The sequence below is a fragment of the Lepidothrix coronata genome, unplaced genomic scaffold (assembly GCF_001604755.1).
Source record: "Lepidothrix coronata isolate B3197 unplaced genomic scaffold, Lepidothrix_coronata-1.0 Scaffold168, whole genome shotgun sequence".
Taxonomy (NCBI): domain Eukaryota; kingdom Metazoa; phylum Chordata; class Aves; order Passeriformes; family Pipridae; genus Lepidothrix; species Lepidothrix coronata.
This window is the reverse complement of record NW_016690348.1, coordinates 259,285-276,515: the sequence shown is the minus strand read 5'-3', so window position 1 is coordinate 276,515 and position 17,231 is coordinate 259,285. Positions and strand designations below refer to the sequence as shown.

The window sequence follows — 17,231 nt, the reverse complement described above, 5'->3', positions numbered from 1 at the left end:
TTGGAGCTATGCGGAAATGTATTTGACCTTCTGCATACATAGACACCAAGGAATCTGGAGTGGACCATGGGATGCATCTACTGTGAGCTAAAAAGCACAGTTTCCATGTCCACTTTACTTGCCATCTGCCATTTGGGGGTGGTACAGCATAGTCTTGCTAACTAGAGATTCTTCCAAATCCTCTCTTTTGGAGAGATTCTGCCTTGAGTTATGTGGACCAGTGAGCCTCACATTCCTTTCCAAATCTCTTCAATACATGTAGATGTTAATGGAGGTGGTGTGTGACGAGGGAAAAAGAAGGGCTGCCTTTCAACTTATTGGAGGAATCCTTTTATTTAAACAATTTCAGAGTTATAAAATGGTTCTATTGTGTAAGTAATGCTATCAGTGACTTTCTTTTTTTCTTTTTTTCTTTTTTTAGGATTATGTCTTTGGAAGAAGAAATTATTTCAAAGAAAGTTAAACTCATAATAATTGACTCTGTTGCTTCAGTTGTCAGAAAGGAGTTTGACACAAAACTTCAAGGCAATCTGGCAGAGAGAAGTAACTTTTTGACTAAAGGAGCATCAGTGTTGAAGTATTTGGCAGAGGAGTTCTCAATACCAGTAAGTTCTTCCTCCTTGCTTAAGTTTTTACCTTAGACTATGAAGTCATAAAATTGGAAAAGAATGAAAATGACAGGAAGATGAAAACCAGAAAATTATTCTAGCAGAAATCTTCAAGCAGGTACTGTTACAACCTGCCCCAGAAAAGTGGGGGGGTTACCCAGGTTCTTATTAATAAATCCCTTGGGGTGGATTAGAGTGAAACGACACTGAAAATCCGTGTTTGAAGACATATATGTAGGGTTTATTTTAGAACAATTTTGTTTCAAAGGTAAACAGGTACGTTAGCATTTTGGGTGTTATCATCTATACCTATCACTTATAGCAATATGGCCTAAAGATAACCTTAAGGGAAAATGAATCATAGGTATAATGCAAAAGTCCTCCAAAAGCCTGCAAAAGTCTCCTGGCAATCCTAGAATGCATAAATCATTAACCATTTCAGTCTCTGACAGGTACCAGTTGAAAAATAGTTGGGAAATGGAAGAACAGTAACTGTTTTGCTTCTTGGTTTTTTGTGTGTGGGGTTTTGTTGTTTGGTTTTTTACATTTAGGACTTCAAATAAGGGACAAGATTCTCCAGCTGTTTCAGTGCTTTGTTTTTTGTTTGTTTGTTTTTCTTGAATATTATATTTTATTTTGTTGCCATTAAATATTGTTTAACCCTGATGGTTCCCTTCTATTGCAATGTCACTCTAACTAGTCCATACCCTGGCTAGTTGAAGATCTTTTTTTGTGTCTGTCCCCTTTACTCAAGTTAATAGAATCTCAAAAGGCCTAATACTCTGGAACACCTTAAATTCCTTTTGTGGCTGATAATGTGTGCTAATTTATGCAGAAAGGAGGATAACAGCTCAGGAAATCCTTGTTTGTGGATTTGCCCATAAAATAAAAAGGAAGACGTGGACACCCAGGGGGCAGGGACTGGGTAGAACTGATTGAAAAGTGCTTTAGACTGTATAAATGTTCTTGTGTGTGTGTTCATGCATGAAGGATCATATCAAAGGATGCCATTGAAACTCAACTCTTGAAAGTATTTCCTGGTATGGGTAACCTACTCATCACTCCAGTGTAAGAGAGAAACTGAGGTAAGAATGTGAATAAGACTGGTAGGGCCTTTTCACTCTGACACTCCTGAGGTCACAGAAACTATGACACCGGTAATAGGAGGTGTGGAACTGGCTGATGTAATTTAAGAGAAATAGATTTCCTTCTGCCATGTGATTTCTAAAGACTTTTGATGGAGAAGATTAAACCCTGTGTAAGTGCCTTTAAGGTTCAGGAACAAAAGATAGCTTCCTAGTCAGTGCTTTAAAAAGCCAGGAAGAAATTGTGTGTAAGTATGTGCCTTCTGATGTTTTGAGAAAATATTAAGCAGCGCTTTGAAAAAGGGGAGAAATTTTATGAGAATATACTATTTTTTCTCTATTTCTGTATTTTCATCTCCTTTAGACAGCCCCTGCCCCTTCCTCCACCTTCACTGAAATGGTAAAAGTGAGCTGGCTTTGAATGTCTGACAGTTCAGGCTGCTGTCCTGCTTAGTCAGAGTGACGGCGTTGATATGCACAAAAGTCTTAAAACTGGACAGTATGGAGTAGCCTAAGACTGTGATCCTAATTTTCCCCATGTAAGAAGAAAATAAACCTTTAACATCTAAAGGCTTCCATTATGTTAAAGCTGATATGTTTGCTTTAAGACGTCTGCAGTACCTGATGTGCTGGTCTGTTACTATTTTTGACTGTGAACACTTTGGTAAGGAGTTCTGGAATTTTGGGCGAGAACTTGTGCTGTGGTCACAGCCTTCATCTTTTTGAACTGGTCCCTGAAAGGTCTTGCCTTTTAAATAAAATCTTTATAGAGCTGTATAATGACATGTAAATACACAGATGGAAAGCTTGTATATTTTTAAAGTACCTGTTGATTAGATTTATCAATTTATTCAATGAAAACCCAACTCTATTTTCATTTATCATCATCTTTAATAAACATTGCTTGTTGGTTGGTTCTGGAGTATTTTAAAGATTTGCTAAATTTTATGTTAACAAAATAAAATCTAAGTCCTATTAGTTGAGAATTCTAGGAGGACCTTGCGAACGTGGATCCCTAAGTAAGGCTGTGTATGACTAACGTGCAAAATCCAGTGTCAGACTCTTATGCATCTGCAGATGTTGGTGCATACTACAAATCAGTCTGCTGTTGCATACATTGCAACAGAGTCTCCGAGGTTCTCATTGTAAATAACTGTGTTGGAATTATTTCAGATGTTTTTACCTACCTAGAAAATCATAAATTTGGGACTAAGAACATTAGTAAGGTCGCAAAGTGATTTAGATAATTAATAAATGGGACAAATAACTTCATAGCAGAATCAGTGCAACTAAATACTAAGTTGGGCAACAAGTTTGGAGTTGATGAATGATAGGATTTGGATTTGAACTTGAAGTCAATCCTTTTGGCTGTAGCTAAAGGTCTGGTAAAAAATTTTGAGTAGTTGAGCAGGGGAATTGACAATTAGGAGGTATCAGCTATAACTGTTACTGGAGCAGTACATCTGGTGCTGACAGTCCAGGAAGGATGGTGAAAAATCAGCTTCCAGAGAAGAGTCTTGAAAATGGCTGGGGGAATGAAGACATAAGGTGCTTACTTTGTTTAGCTTAGCTAAGGAAATGTTAAGGGCTTCTTCATTAGTCAGTGTGCACCTACTTGGCAAAGAGGTATTTGATAAAAGCTTCTCTTCAGCTGACACAGGTGTACCACAGTTCTGTGGTTGGAAGGTGAATTAAGCAAGTTCAGACTTCAAATAATGGGTGTGTTCTTACTGGACTAATTAATCATTGGAATGCATTACTACACATAAATAGCTGCTTATCACTGAGTATTTTTTCGTGGGCATTTCCCCTCCTGCATTTCTTTAAAAGAAAGTGGGTTCAAGCAGAGTTAAATTTGGGGAAACCCTGTGCTACTCTACTGTGCTGGAGTTCAAAGGATTTCAGTGCTGTTCTTTCTGTTGGTGTTATAAAATCTGTTTATGATTATGTATGTTTCATGTCATACAGATATCATATTTCATGATGTGAGGTTACAGAATTTGACCTGCAAAAGTGACTAGCACTCATAGTTTTTACCAACTCAGGGGAGCTGTTTCAAACCCAAGTAGCTCTGTCTGGTCTGCAACATTTGGAAAAAAGTTGACTTTAATTGCATCAAAACTGATGGTCATTGTTTAGTAATCTCTCTGCACCTCTATTTTCAGTTTGTAAAATGGAATAACAGAGCTGTTTATTGAGAGGATACTGTGAGAACAGAGTCATTACTAGTGAGAAAGCACTTGTACTGAGTCCAGGAGCAAGATACAGATGCTCATTGGAAAGTAGCAATTGCCATCCTCAGTGTAAAATTTAAGTAAGTTGTAGTAAATTAAACCTAAATCCATCTTTTGAGATGAAAAAAAATATCAAACATATTAATTGAATGGTACCATCTTAGCCAGTGAATGAAGCCAAGTGAAAGTGGTGTGTGATTTTCATTTTTTGCTTGACTTAATGTTTTTGGGTTTTGGTGTTTGTTTTGTTTTGTTTGTAAAGTACAAAGAAAAACAAAGCGTTGTTGTTGTTGTTGTTGTTGTTGTTGTGTATACATATTAGTAAAGCATAAGCTGTTTCTCAAAAAGTGAAGTATAATACCTGGTCTTCTTTTTTGATTTTTTTTTTTCCGTGTAACTTAGCGGTAAGCCTGCTTTCATCCTAGGCGTTATACATGATGCCAGAGCAAGAGGCAGCACAGGGTTTGGATCACTTATGGTCTATTGACAGGTGACCAGGCAGCCATAGTGATGACTGAACAGTCACTGAAGCTTCTGCCTCCATGGGGCACTATGTAGGAATGTCCCGTTTTCCCTTTTCCTGCACAGAGCTGTGACCAAAACGTATTTTTTTTTCTGCCAGGTTTGGTTGGAACTAGCCAGTCAGATCAAAAGCAACTGCTAGAAATTGAGAAGGATAGCTTGATTATTAATCAAACAAAATTAACTTTCTTTTACTCGCCAGTGCTTTTATTTTCTATGCTAGAAAACTTGCAAAGATAATTCAATTACTGTTTCTCTAACACTCATATTAAACATACCTTTTAATAGCAAAGTATAAAAATGAATTTTGCATTTCAGCAGCTTACAGTCCAGACAAATTCATCTGAAAGTTGAATGTATCCCCATAATTGCAAGTTCTTTAAATCTAGAATAAGAAAAACTTATTTGCAAAGCTTAGAGAACTTAGCAAAACCAAAATGTTCCATTTTGAAATTTTCTAAAAAGAGAAATCTCTTCTATATTATGCCACATTGAAACATGTGTTTCTTTAATGAGAAGCTAACCTTAACAGAAGAAAACATTTTGGAACTGAGTTACCAGAATTTTACTAGCCATACTTAGGCCAGATGTGGTTCAAACCATTTCCAGTGGTAAGAATTCAATGGAAAGTCTGGATCCTTTTCTGTTAAGCTGCAAATGTTTATGTATGGTGTCTTGTCACTCAGGTTTGAAGTGTATCTTGTGTTTGTATGTGTGGGAACTTGAATACCCTCCCCAACTGCTAATAGAAGCATCTTTTTGTTTCTACATATCACACTGAACTCCTGGCCATCTGCTTGCTGTGAAAGCTTGAGGTTTATGTAATAATGTAATTCTCCTTTCAGTCTGGGACTGCTACTTGCTTTGTTCCTTTGCTTCTCCCTTCCATATGAGTAACTTTTATGCTTTTTTTTCCATGAAGTTTTTATATTTCTCTAGGGAGCAGCATGAAAGTTAAAACAGTATGTGACTGATTAGAATACACAGAGCCTGCAGAATTTTATTAAGATAATTCACTAGCTTCTTGGAGAAACTGAGTTATCTCTGATCAACTCAATAGGATGAAAAGATACAAGTGTCTTATGCTAATCATACTGTGAACATTATCCACAGAAGCATAAATATTTAGAATAAGGCAGATATTGCAGAATTTACTGACTATATTCTCTGTATGAAACAAAGAATCTTTGAGTAGCCCTAACTTTGTTTTAAGCCATGGAAAACAGCAGTTAATTTGTTTCCTAAGTCAGAGAGATTACTTCCAAAACTAACTTTCTTCTATAAAAGACAATGCTTGTTCTCTTGAAGATGTTTCGCTTCCCCTGCACCAAAATTCATCTTGGTGTTCATGTCCTCGTGGTGAACTTAACAACATTAGAAAATTGTTTGTGCTAGCTGTATCAGAATTTTTGCTTTCAAACACACAGTATTTTGGTATAAAACCTAACCTTGTTCAGTATGCTTCATCAGTTTAAATAACAAATAGTCTCTGAAATGAGTGTGGTGAGGCACTGGAGCAGGCACCCAGAGTAGTTGTGATGCCCCCTCTCTGTAAGTGTTCAAGGTCAGGTTGCATGAGCAAGCTGGTCTAATGGAAGGTGTCCCTGCCCCCGGCAGGCGAGCTGGAACTAGGTGATTTTTTAAGGTCCATTCCAACCCAAACCATTCTATGATGTTAAGATTTCCTACCATGTTATAGTTAGCAGTACTTTCATGCCCAGAACTGAGTCTATAGCTTTGGGGTTTTTAATTAAATATTGTAGTGTTACCCTTTGTTTTCTTACAAATGCTGGCTTAAAAAATAAGTGTCAGAATTTCACATACATTTGAACACTGCTGTTTGTAAAGTGTGATTTGGAATGAATTTAAATTTTTGTTGGTGTTTACTTGGGAAACCAAAATGGTTAAAGGGGACTTATAGAGTAGCATTCTTTCTTTGCCCTTGCTAAAACTTCATAAACCCAGTTTCTGTTGGCAGATTGTTTATGTTTCAATTATCCTTCCACTCCACAGTACTGAGCAAAAAATACTTTGGATAAAAGGGAGTTAATTCAACTGTTAAGTGCTATTAGAGTGGCAAAGTTAGATAGTTTTGTCTTTTTGTATGTTTGTTAAAAATTATCTTCGGAAGGCACAACTTTGTTTTAGTTTAAAATGACTTTAAAACATAATTTTAACTGGCTTCAGTACTGCTGCCATTTGTGTTCTATTTTATGTGTGTCTGGAGAATATATGTTGCTGCAGTTTATGGCCCAACACAGTGTTCCTTTTGGACCATCTGTGCTCATAAAATGTTTAATACTGCTGAGGAAAAGGAATGAGAAATGGTAGAGCAATGTTTCCTGTTTTCATGTGGTGACGAAGTATAGAAAAGGAGGTAGTTTTAAGTTATATGATACTTGAATTCAATTTGATTTTTCTTTTAAAGTATTCCACTTTTTCCATTTTACAGTGCAAGTGACTTTGCCAAAAGCTATCATTCTGCACAATTGCACATATGAAATTATGTAGAAGGAATGGACCAGGATTAACATAGGAGAGGGACTTGAGAGGAGTGAGATTTTAGTACCAGATTGGTTTTTGATCTGTTATATGATTATGCACAATACTTGCTATAAAGGAGGGCAGACACTTTTCCTAATATCTGCCTTGACTTGAATTTCTGAAAGACTTCTTCCAAAATAAATAAACAGTTTCTTGTGTCTTGTGTCCTTTTATGCCTTGTATTGGGAGTTTAGGGTTTGACAAGATGTACTGTTTTGACTGTATGAAAGACTACCTGAACCTTTAGGCCAATAATTTATTTGTGACTCTGCAGAAAAGTAGTTGTATTTTGAGTATTCAATTCTTCTGTATTTTTTCATATGCTACCTCACTGTCCCAAGTCTTCGTTCGTGAAGCCCAGCCATGATGATGATGATACCTCACTGTCCTTTGATTTTATTTAAACTGTAGGTTCTTTAGGAATATTTCTGCATTTGTGTAATGTGTAGGTGAAAGTGATTCTAGTCTTTAGACAGGAGAGCAGTGCAAGGAATAGTTGACCAGATTACAAGTTGTTAGAAAAATCTTACCTGTACGAGCTGAGTGATTTGATTTCCAGATTCCCTAGGGTTTGTTTGCTTTATGGTTACTCAGCCCCAAGGTTTCTGGGAATAATGAGGACCTGCTCTGCAGTTGTTACTTCTAAATAATATTGTACCAGTCCCCCTGAAGCATAAAGGAATAGGGATAAAACAAAATTAAGATTGAGCAATGCATGTCTCTTACAATATAAATGTGCCCAGAGATCAAAAGTAAAATCTTACTTTCTTGGAAACTGGTGGTAGAGATGATGGTACCAATTCACTCTCTGTGTTGTTTACAGGACTGCTTTGTGACAATATTGCAGTTGTGTGGAACCAGGTATGCTGTTGGGGCTGCTTTTTAATGCAATGTGATCTGGAAGCAATCTGCTTGCTGCTGTTAACTACAGAACCTGCCTTTTGCAGTCTGCAGAATTTCCTCTCTTTCCACTTGTAGTTGGATGATAATAACAGACTAAAAACCGTTGCAGCTAGATGGTTGATGATCCTGTGCTGCCTTGAAAACAGGAGTATCTAGGTTTACAGAACAAGCTTTTCACTGCACTTTTTCTTCTACTTTTGAGGCTCTTGTGCATTAGAAGAGTTATATGTTTTGCTCTGGTTTCGCTACTCAGTTTTGTTTGGAATTGGAATCTCTGAGCTATAACATATGGTATCCTGAGCAACTTCCTTCTGATTTTTCTACAAGAAGACCCCATCTTCTCTATTGAGAACAAGTATGTTTTATGTCATTTTTCTTTGAAGTTTCAGCTAGGTGTTGATTTATTCACCCTAATTTTCTCTTTAAAGAAGAAAATCCATCATTTTAACACCAAGCATTTTTATTCATTTGGCAGAAGTTTGGTATAATCAAACTGAGGGAGATCCATTCCAAATATGGATTCCAGTGAGAGTCTACATGATTTCAGTAACCTCATCAAAACTGTCACGTTTCCTGTTGGTAAAATGCATAGCTGTCTCACATTTGAGAATATAGTATTTCTGTTGTAATATACTAGATAAACAAAATTAGATTTAGAGGTTTTTATTGAATACGACTGAGCAGTCATCTGCAAAGTTTTAATTAGACAGGAATGAATGAGATGCTGGTTTTGTTAGTGAGACTACATCTGAATTTTAGTAGGATGGTATCTCTTTCCCCCTCAGTATTTGAATCTAGTTTGGATGAGCTGCATTGCCCACTCCAGCATAAAAATCACTTTATTTGTATTCAGATTCCACTATTTTCCATATTTACTTTTGTATTTATTATATCTTGTACTTCTGACCTAGGCAGAGAGTACTTTTCTCTTCAACGATATCTGAGGTTGACTGGATTCCTGGCAGTCTGTGGTATTATGTTTTTCATGATATGCTGGTTAGCAAGACCAGTTTAAATAGATGAACTAAACACTGTTTTTTCCTGCAAAACCCCTTAGTTCTTGAGAGAATTAGAATTGCTTACTGCTTAGATGCTTTTTGTAACTTCATAAAGGTCTCCCCTAGGGAAAAGGGAGGCTTTCTTAAGGGTGCAGGCACATGCTGGTGCTCTGGGTACTTCTCAAGAACACTAGTTTAAGGAAACTGGCTTCAGATGTTAGCAGTCTTCAAAATACAAAACTGAAGTTATTTGCCTGTAAAGCTTATAAACAATACTAGCAAGGTACAACTGGATAATTGGAAGTTATATATAAGGCGATGTGTTTTTCTCTATCACTCTTAAATTTTTGTGTCTCCTAAAGCTGGCATGTGTTGGGCTTGTCTAACTTTCTCTGGTTGCATGGAAGAGCTCCATGTCACAGCTCCTCCTGGCATTGTAATGAAAACAGTCATACTTGGGCAGTGAGTACAAAGTTTTTGAGGAAGTACAGAGCATATGCACAGGACTAGTATACTGTGTATTGGAGCAGGTATGCTCTATTCTTTAGCTTTTGTGATGGAAGCTGAATGGAGCTGCTAGAAGCAAAAAGAGGCTACTGCAACATTTTGTGAAGCCTGCTCCTGCTTGTCATATTTTGGAAGAGCAGATTGACAATAGTAAAGGAGATAGTTACTGGCTAGAGATATTGTTTGGAGTTGGCAGCAACGCTTACTGCCATGTCTCTTTTTCCAAATGACTTAAGGGAGTCACAGTAGGGCTACCACTAGCCAAGTGATGAAGCTGCTGCCTGGAAATCCACTGAACTTCAATTGTCATTCTGAAGTTGTCCCTAGGAAAGAAAGGCTACTAGATAAAAGCTGCAAGCAAAATAAATTATCGCTTGAAATCACAAGCGGCATGTGGGTAGTAGGTTAATTGAGCCTGCTTACAGAAAGTGTGAGTCAAGAGGTGGTCAACCAATGGCAGAGATGAAACAGCAAAAAGGGAATAATGCATGTTTTTTTCTTTTCTACCTGCCTGTTACTTGATTTCACTATCAAGTTTGCTACTGGTTTATGCTTGCTGATGAGCCTGAACAAGGATGTAAACCAGTTAAAGAAAACCAAACCAGAATTAAAAAATGTACTGGTCAATTGTGCAGCTGAACAGGCACTAAGGTAGGCAGAAAGAAGAGGTAGGAATATGTGGTTTCTGGCGGCAGCAAAGATTTTGGATGTAAAACTACATATTCAGTAAAAAGGGTAGTATGAATATGTATGAAAATACATAGTATGAATATGAGTATGAAAAATGATGGCCAGGTTACTACTCTGAATGAGCAGAGAAAAAGTATGTTAGGTGCTTGGAACGTTTTTTAAACTAGGAAGGACTGTTGTATAATAATAATAATGGCCAGTCTTCGCGAGCGAAGATTTGGGTAAGGTCATTGACCCTTCGAGCCTGCGCAGTGGATTTTTTAGGTGAGACACAGCTTGCGCTGAACTGAGCCCACCCTTTAATCCTGAGGTTCATCTGCCGGGGCCGAGCAAAGCTTGGACAGTGGCAGTGAGGGTCTCAGGACGTAGGTTTGTTTAGAGTGACCTTCTCTTAGATGGATTGCCTCACAGGGCTAACGAGCTCCATCTGCCCGGGGGGCTGGGAATCGAACCCGGGTCGCAGCGGTGAGAGTCCTGCACCCTAACCACTAGACCACTAGTTGTATACACCATTATTATGATGCTTTGTAATTTGACTAAAGGTGAGCAAATGTCTGGTTGCATACAGCTTATTCTTACATTGCTTAGGGCTCTAGTGTATCATTAGGTCAGTGTCCTGGTTTTAATCTGCACATTCTGGTTTTAAAATTCATCATAATATGCTGTATTTTGAGTTACCCACCCATAATGAATTATAGCTGAGATCAGAAATCATGCTGAATAGTAGATTTTCAAACCACAGTATTTCTTCCTGTGCTAAAATTCAGAATGAAATGTATAACAACCCATAAAAGCTTGTACAGTTCATAACCTGCTTGTGTTCCTTTCATTATTAATAGTTTCATATCCATCTGTCAGCATACTATGGTTAAACTATTACCAAAGTTTTTGCAGCTGCTGCTTTAGAAGTCTGTATAATGTAGTTATCTACAGATCCTGGTTTTTGTCTACTAGTGAGAGGAAATTTTACAGAGAACTTACTGAATTGTCCAAGACTGTAAGTTCAAGTAGGTGAAGGTCTGTGATCTTGATTTGACTTACTTGGCGTGCGGTACTTTCCTGCTCTTTCTTTTGTTTGAACTACATTGTTTGTAGCAGTTGTTTTGAGTAATAGTGGTTTGTTTAATCTCATTAGAAGTTTTGTATGTAGCTGTCGTACTCCTGTATTTTGTCGTTCTATTTTTAAGAACATTTTCTGCAAATTACAGTTGCTGATTTGACCTGAAGGCAGAGCCCCTAGAGAGGTCTGATTTGAAAAGAATAGGTCTACGGGTAGTATATGTGGAGTTTTTTGTTTTGAGACACTCTATTAAAATGTGAATGAAGATGCATATTGTTTGCAGCAAAAATAGCTATTGATGTAGAAAGTAGAATGTATGTAGACTACCAAAGTAGTGTGATACTGACCAGTTACTGGAGAATAACAGTTCAGATTATTGCTAAAACAAAATATTTTCATACTGGTTACTTGGAGAGACAAAGTTTCTGTAGGTATTTGTGTGGTCCAGGACCTCTCTGTGTGTCTGCATGCTTTTTAAAAATTCCAGTGCTGTCAACTTCCAAAGACCACAATTTGTAAATCACAATAGATACCTGCTTTTCTCATTTTTGGTGCCAGGCAAAATCTATTAGCATAAATATGAAATTTTTATATTATAAAGCAGTATTTGTGTATATCTACAAGTTTTTTTTGTCTCCTAGAATAACGTAATTTTTGCTGATAGGATATAACGAAATACTTGAATTATTTTAAAACCCAGTGATAGGGAGTAAATTGCATTGTGCATACCTGACTGTCCTAACTGCATTTGATCTGGTCATTCACGTCTGACTGGATCACTAATATGTCAGACCTCTCACCAGTCTGATATGGTGGCTTTTGAAACACAACCCAACAAGTTGTGTTGTGTTGTTCCATTAATTTCCAAAGCCTTAAACTCGTTTTCATGCTAAGAGACAACTATTACCAGACGTTAAGTAGTAGTAAACTGGTCTGCTACTAGGCTTGTATTTCAGTGGCTTTCATGTCTTGTTTGCTTGTTTTTTTTGTTGTCTGAGTGTTCCTCCATGGGGTTTGGAGTTTGAAAGAATGTCTTTTTGATTATTTTAATGCTCATTTTTACTTTAAGTGCTCTGTTTGCCTTTAAATGCTGCTATTTTGCAGTTGGCTTTGCAATTATTCCTTCTGAAGGAATAACTGTTCAGGAATAATAGTTATGCGTTTCTCCTCTCAAAGAAAAACAATCTGTGCAGAAGGCTGGACTGTTTCTTCTTGGTTCCTGCCATTGAGTCTTTGGATGATAGAGGTAAGGTTTGCGTACTGGTGAATATGAATTGTGGGTACAATGACTTAGCTGCTGCTTTTTTTCGTAGAGCTCTCCAAATATAAGGAGATACTAAACAGAGGGGATCTGTGAAGAGCAAGGAAATGAGAGGTTGTACAGCAATAACGATTACACAACTTAATTTGCTGTTAACAGAGTACAGTAAACTACTGGAACTCTGTAAACTTCACGAATGGTAGATGCTGCTTAAAAATCTGAACCTGGCCCTAGTATACTTGTAGAGCCTTCTGGAGTTTGGAGCAGAAAATATGAGAATTTGTAGCCATGCCTGAAGCCTATGTGTCATGCAGATCCTGAAATTTATTCTATTAAATCTAGCTTTATTATTTATGTAAGTTTTGGGTTTTTGTTACTGTGATTTTCTCAGGTATTGAGAGTGTCTGAAGAAATGCTGTGTAATTAACAATGATCAGTCACTTTACCCCAGTTCAGCTGAAAGACTGACAACATTTTTTAGGTAAAATATAATTTAGATTTGGTCCATAAATTTTGCTAAATGTGAAGAGAAAAACTCAAGGAAAATAAAATTTCTGTGGTACCAGGCAAAGATGCCTGGTTCATGTTACTGTGCTATCAGTGATAAAAGTCATATAGGTTGTATTCCTGAGGTCTAAAAAATACCCAAACTCAATTATTGTCATGTGCTTCTGTCAGAAACTATAGATAGAATTACAGTGTTAAGGATTTTTTTTATCAATGCAAAAATTTTTTCAATAATTTATGTACTAACACAGTCTGTGACCTCAGAGTATTTCTATTACTTCATCTTTTTTCTCAGCTTCAGTAAATCTGTTTCCTAATTCAGAGTTGTAACTGATGAGGTAAGGGTAAAGTGAAGAAAGATTGATAGGAAGTGATGTGAAAGTTTTTTTTATTAGCTCAATTAATGCAGTCAGGAAAAGGGAGAGCTTTTCACTAGAAATCTGAAGAGGGGCTTTGGAAAACCTACTTGTCAGTTGGTCTAATAAAGGAGGATATTTCTGCCTGTAAATATTCCTTCATCTAGTTTAGACTCTGTGGAGTTACTGATGAGCAGTGACATTAAGCTTTCCTAGTTTTGCTGTGTCATATAATCTGAAAATTTAACTTGTGTTTAAATTGTAGGCTTGTAATACTCTGTAAGACACCAAATGCTTGTATCCCTTTGTATCCCTTTGTATGTGAGTGATCTAGTAAAGCACACAGTACTGATATGCTTAATCATTTGGCGTGAATGAATTTCCTTTGGTATCCATTCTCCTAGTGTAGGCATGTGGAAGTTCTAGCAGAAGAATAAAGATAAAGGAAATTTTTTCTTAAATAGAAATACATGTAAGTAATTTTGTAGAACAGCAGTTCATCGTTTGTTTTGATGGCACTGAAATGGAAGCAGAAAGCTGACACTTCTCCCCTTCCCTGCACCAAATTTTAAAGCAATTGGGGTTGAAAACTGACACTGAGACCTTCCTGGGTTTTCGCTGTCCATTACCATGGTTGGTGTGTATTCTTGGTGCTGCATCTATTGTATGTACCAGTGAGAACATCTGTCTTACTCCTAAAGGTTTTCTTTTTCCTTTGCTTCAGTATGTACCTCAGGGAGATATCTTCAAATAGAGTCCTGTTTTGCAGATAAATGTCTTTTATTGGTTTGTTTCTTTTCCTGGTTTGTTCCTTTCTCTTATCCCCTCTAAATTCCAGTTTAAAGACACCTTGAAATCTACCATCTTGTTACACCAGTCACAATATTAAATCTAATTTCAATATCAAGAGCAAGTTTTTCTTGGAAATGGTGAGGAAAGTGGCAGCATAAATTAAAGTTACACCCCTTTGTGTGATTTTCTTGTTAGTCTTCTTTTTTCTACTCCCCTTTTGTACGTTCTTCATTTTATCTGTGCAAGGCTGAAGAGCTGTTAGCCACATGCTTTTACATCAGCCATTGATTTACAGTGCCTATTTAGTCATGGTTGAATTTCTTGGATTTTTTTGTTTTCTGAAATAAGCACAACCATGGTGTCCTGGCCAGTTAGGATGAAAATATGTGTGGCTGAAAAATTCAGGCTGTATTCAACAGACTTAACCAACATATAAAATATTAGTGAGTCTGAAGGCAAAATGTAACTCATAATTTTTTTGACAACGCTGTAGACTTTTGTATATGCATATATATATGTAATCTTACACAAATATGCACCTTATGTTACCTTTTTTGTTCCTACAGAAACATTTGTGCAGCTATATAGTGAATTGGAGTGGGGAACTGATCCAACTGAAAAGTGATCTTTCAGGTTTTTTGCTGAAAAACTTTTTCACCTGGATGCAAGGATGCAATATATTTGTATTTTGACTTGTTCACTTGTATTCTGCTGTTGTTCCTATACCCTTTTGTAAAGAACAGCCATTTTGCTAGCTGATCTTTATCTTTAAACTTAGTTAAGCTTGTAGCAGCTTGTGCTTTCTTGAATTCATCTCTTCCCTGCCACTTTTTTATTTTTGCAAGTATTTCTCCAGTCTTTTGAGTCCTTCTTGAAGGCTAATGCTGTCCCATTGTAGTCAGTTCCTTTCATTTATGGTCCTCATGCACAAGCATTTAGCAGGAAGTGCAGGGGACTTTTAGTGCTGCTACTGAATGTTTTGCTGTGGTTTGTTTGTTCCTCTCACTTCAATTAGAGCATTAATTAGACAACAGATGTGTTTTTCAGCTGTATGGGTTAAGACTTAACTTAAATCTACTAATTCCTCTCAGGTGGGTTTCCTCTACTAAGATAATATAATATAGGGATGGCAGGTGATTTGCAAGAAATAATTTTATCAAGGGTTGCTAATTATACTGAAACTATAGGTACTGACTCCGGAACTTAAAAGATAAAATTAAATCCCTGTGCTAGAAGTCATTGCAATCCATTTTTTCTTCATATTTTTAGACATTGAAATATTAGCATTTACATTAAAATATTAACCATAGAAATACTTTCAAGAACTGGAAGCAGATTTTATATTCTTATGGGTTTTTTGGTTGCTCATTCTGTGTAAATTGCATAAATGCTCTGGCAATGTTGATAGAATATGGAGATGATATAAAAAGGAGCTGACTACCTTTTAAAAGAGCAATCACGGGCATTTGCTGTTTTACATTTTTCTGAATACCAAATATATTGATATTCTGAATTGTATTCTGTTATTTATTTTGTATTGCATCAGCCCATTGTCATTAATTTTGTGTTCCATCAGTTGCTTTTCAGAAGATGTTTATGGCCTTTTGATAGGAAAACATAAGTTCTAGTAGTTAGACGTTGAACTAGAAGCTGTTTGGATTATGTTCTTAGCTGTATTGTCTGGTATCTCCCCTGGTCCAAGTTTGACATGCAAAGAAAAAAGAAACTTTAATGAAAAGGCCTGTGGATGAAGAATTCTCTCTATAGCAAATACTGTTTGCTCAATGACTGAAGTAAGTACAATATTCCTGCTCTAATGTCCAACATACTGCCCTGTAGTGGCTTTGGGTATTTTATTTCAGAGACAAAGGTAGCAACCATGTATTTTGTATAGTGCCTGATTAAATTTGCTTTTGACTGTGATTGCTGTTTGGCTATTGCTTATGGAAAAATGGTATTTTTGCAAGCAAATCAATATGTTAATTTAGATTCTTACAATAAGTGTCTAATCAGTGGTTGCTGGAGAAATAATAAATATAGGTAGAATAGTGAAGAAGCTTACTTTTGTATGTTGTAAGTTAAATTCCTTCCCTTGTTAAGATTTTATGTAGTTGGTTTGTCTCAAGAACTTCAGTATTGCCTTTGAGATCAAATACAAGGAAGCCTTAATTACACACTTGGGTTAGACAGAGTACTTTCTTGGCTGAAATATGTGCTAATATTTGTTATTCAGTAGTGATTTTTTTTCATTATGCAAACCTTTGATGCTCCCACTGACAATATTGGCTCTACTGGAATTTTTTCTGCCAGTTGGTGAAGCCTTTCTTACAGAGCAGCATCCACAAGGTGGTGCCTTTTCATCACCAAAAGGGAGAGGAACTTCTCTTTACAAAGTTGTGTTGGCTTTCGGCCTGTTGCTTGGCAGAAATGGGAAATTCAGATACTGAGGTGAGTGTATCCTTTTCTCCCTGAATATAAAGTGAACGCTGTAATTCTGGTTTTTTTCCAGCCTTTGTGGTTGCAAGCTGACTGTGATGTTCAGAGGTTGAGAACTAGAAAAGAAAGGCAGGGGCAAGTCAAAATTGAGCCATGTTGGCTGAATCATGAAAAGGTTTTCCCTAAAATACTGAAGTTGTACAGGTCAGGGAGGATGTATGCTGCCAGAGAATCTGGTGAAATCATGCCTTTAATGACAACAATTTTTCTGTCAAGCTCAGGTCTGTTGTAATTATGCAGGAGCTTGAAAATGGAAGCATGTGCAATAGTTTAGGCAAGTGCTGTGGGGGGTGGGTGAAGGGGACCTGGCATAGCATTGGCAATTCTCTTGTAGTTACATCATAGATTATCTTTGTAAGGTGAATTCAGTTGAAGATGGAGCAGCTGGAAAGTGTTCTGAAATATTGTTCTCTATTGCAGAATAAGACCCGAGAACAGAAGTATTATAGAGTTTTTCACATGACCTATATGTAATTCCCAGCTGTGAACCCTCTGGCAATGAGCATGAAATCTAAAACACAGCTGATAGCTGTTGTTAGATCAGACTGAACACTTGAGTATTCATAGCATGGTGCTTTAGCAGACGTTGGAGTACATCAGAATAATTTGGTTTTGAGATCTGTGCAGGGTCCTCCTCCTAGCTGTGTGCGCTTTCAGTTACAGTGGTA

The 17,231-nt window shown here is 36.9% G+C and overlaps 1 protein-coding gene across 1 annotated transcript in view; it reads left to right on the top strand.

The window, feature by feature from the left end:
* The window catches only part of RAD51B (RAD51 paralog B), a 288,156-nt gene that overhangs the window by 15,252 nt on the left and 255,673 nt on the right, over positions 1 to 17,231 (top strand). Inside the window, exon 7 of the mRNA XM_017829726.1 lies at positions 422 to 605. Within this exon, the coding sequence (XP_017685215.1) occupies positions 422 to 605 (184 nt within the window). The remainder of the gene's footprint in view (positions 1 to 421; positions 606 to 17,231) is intronic.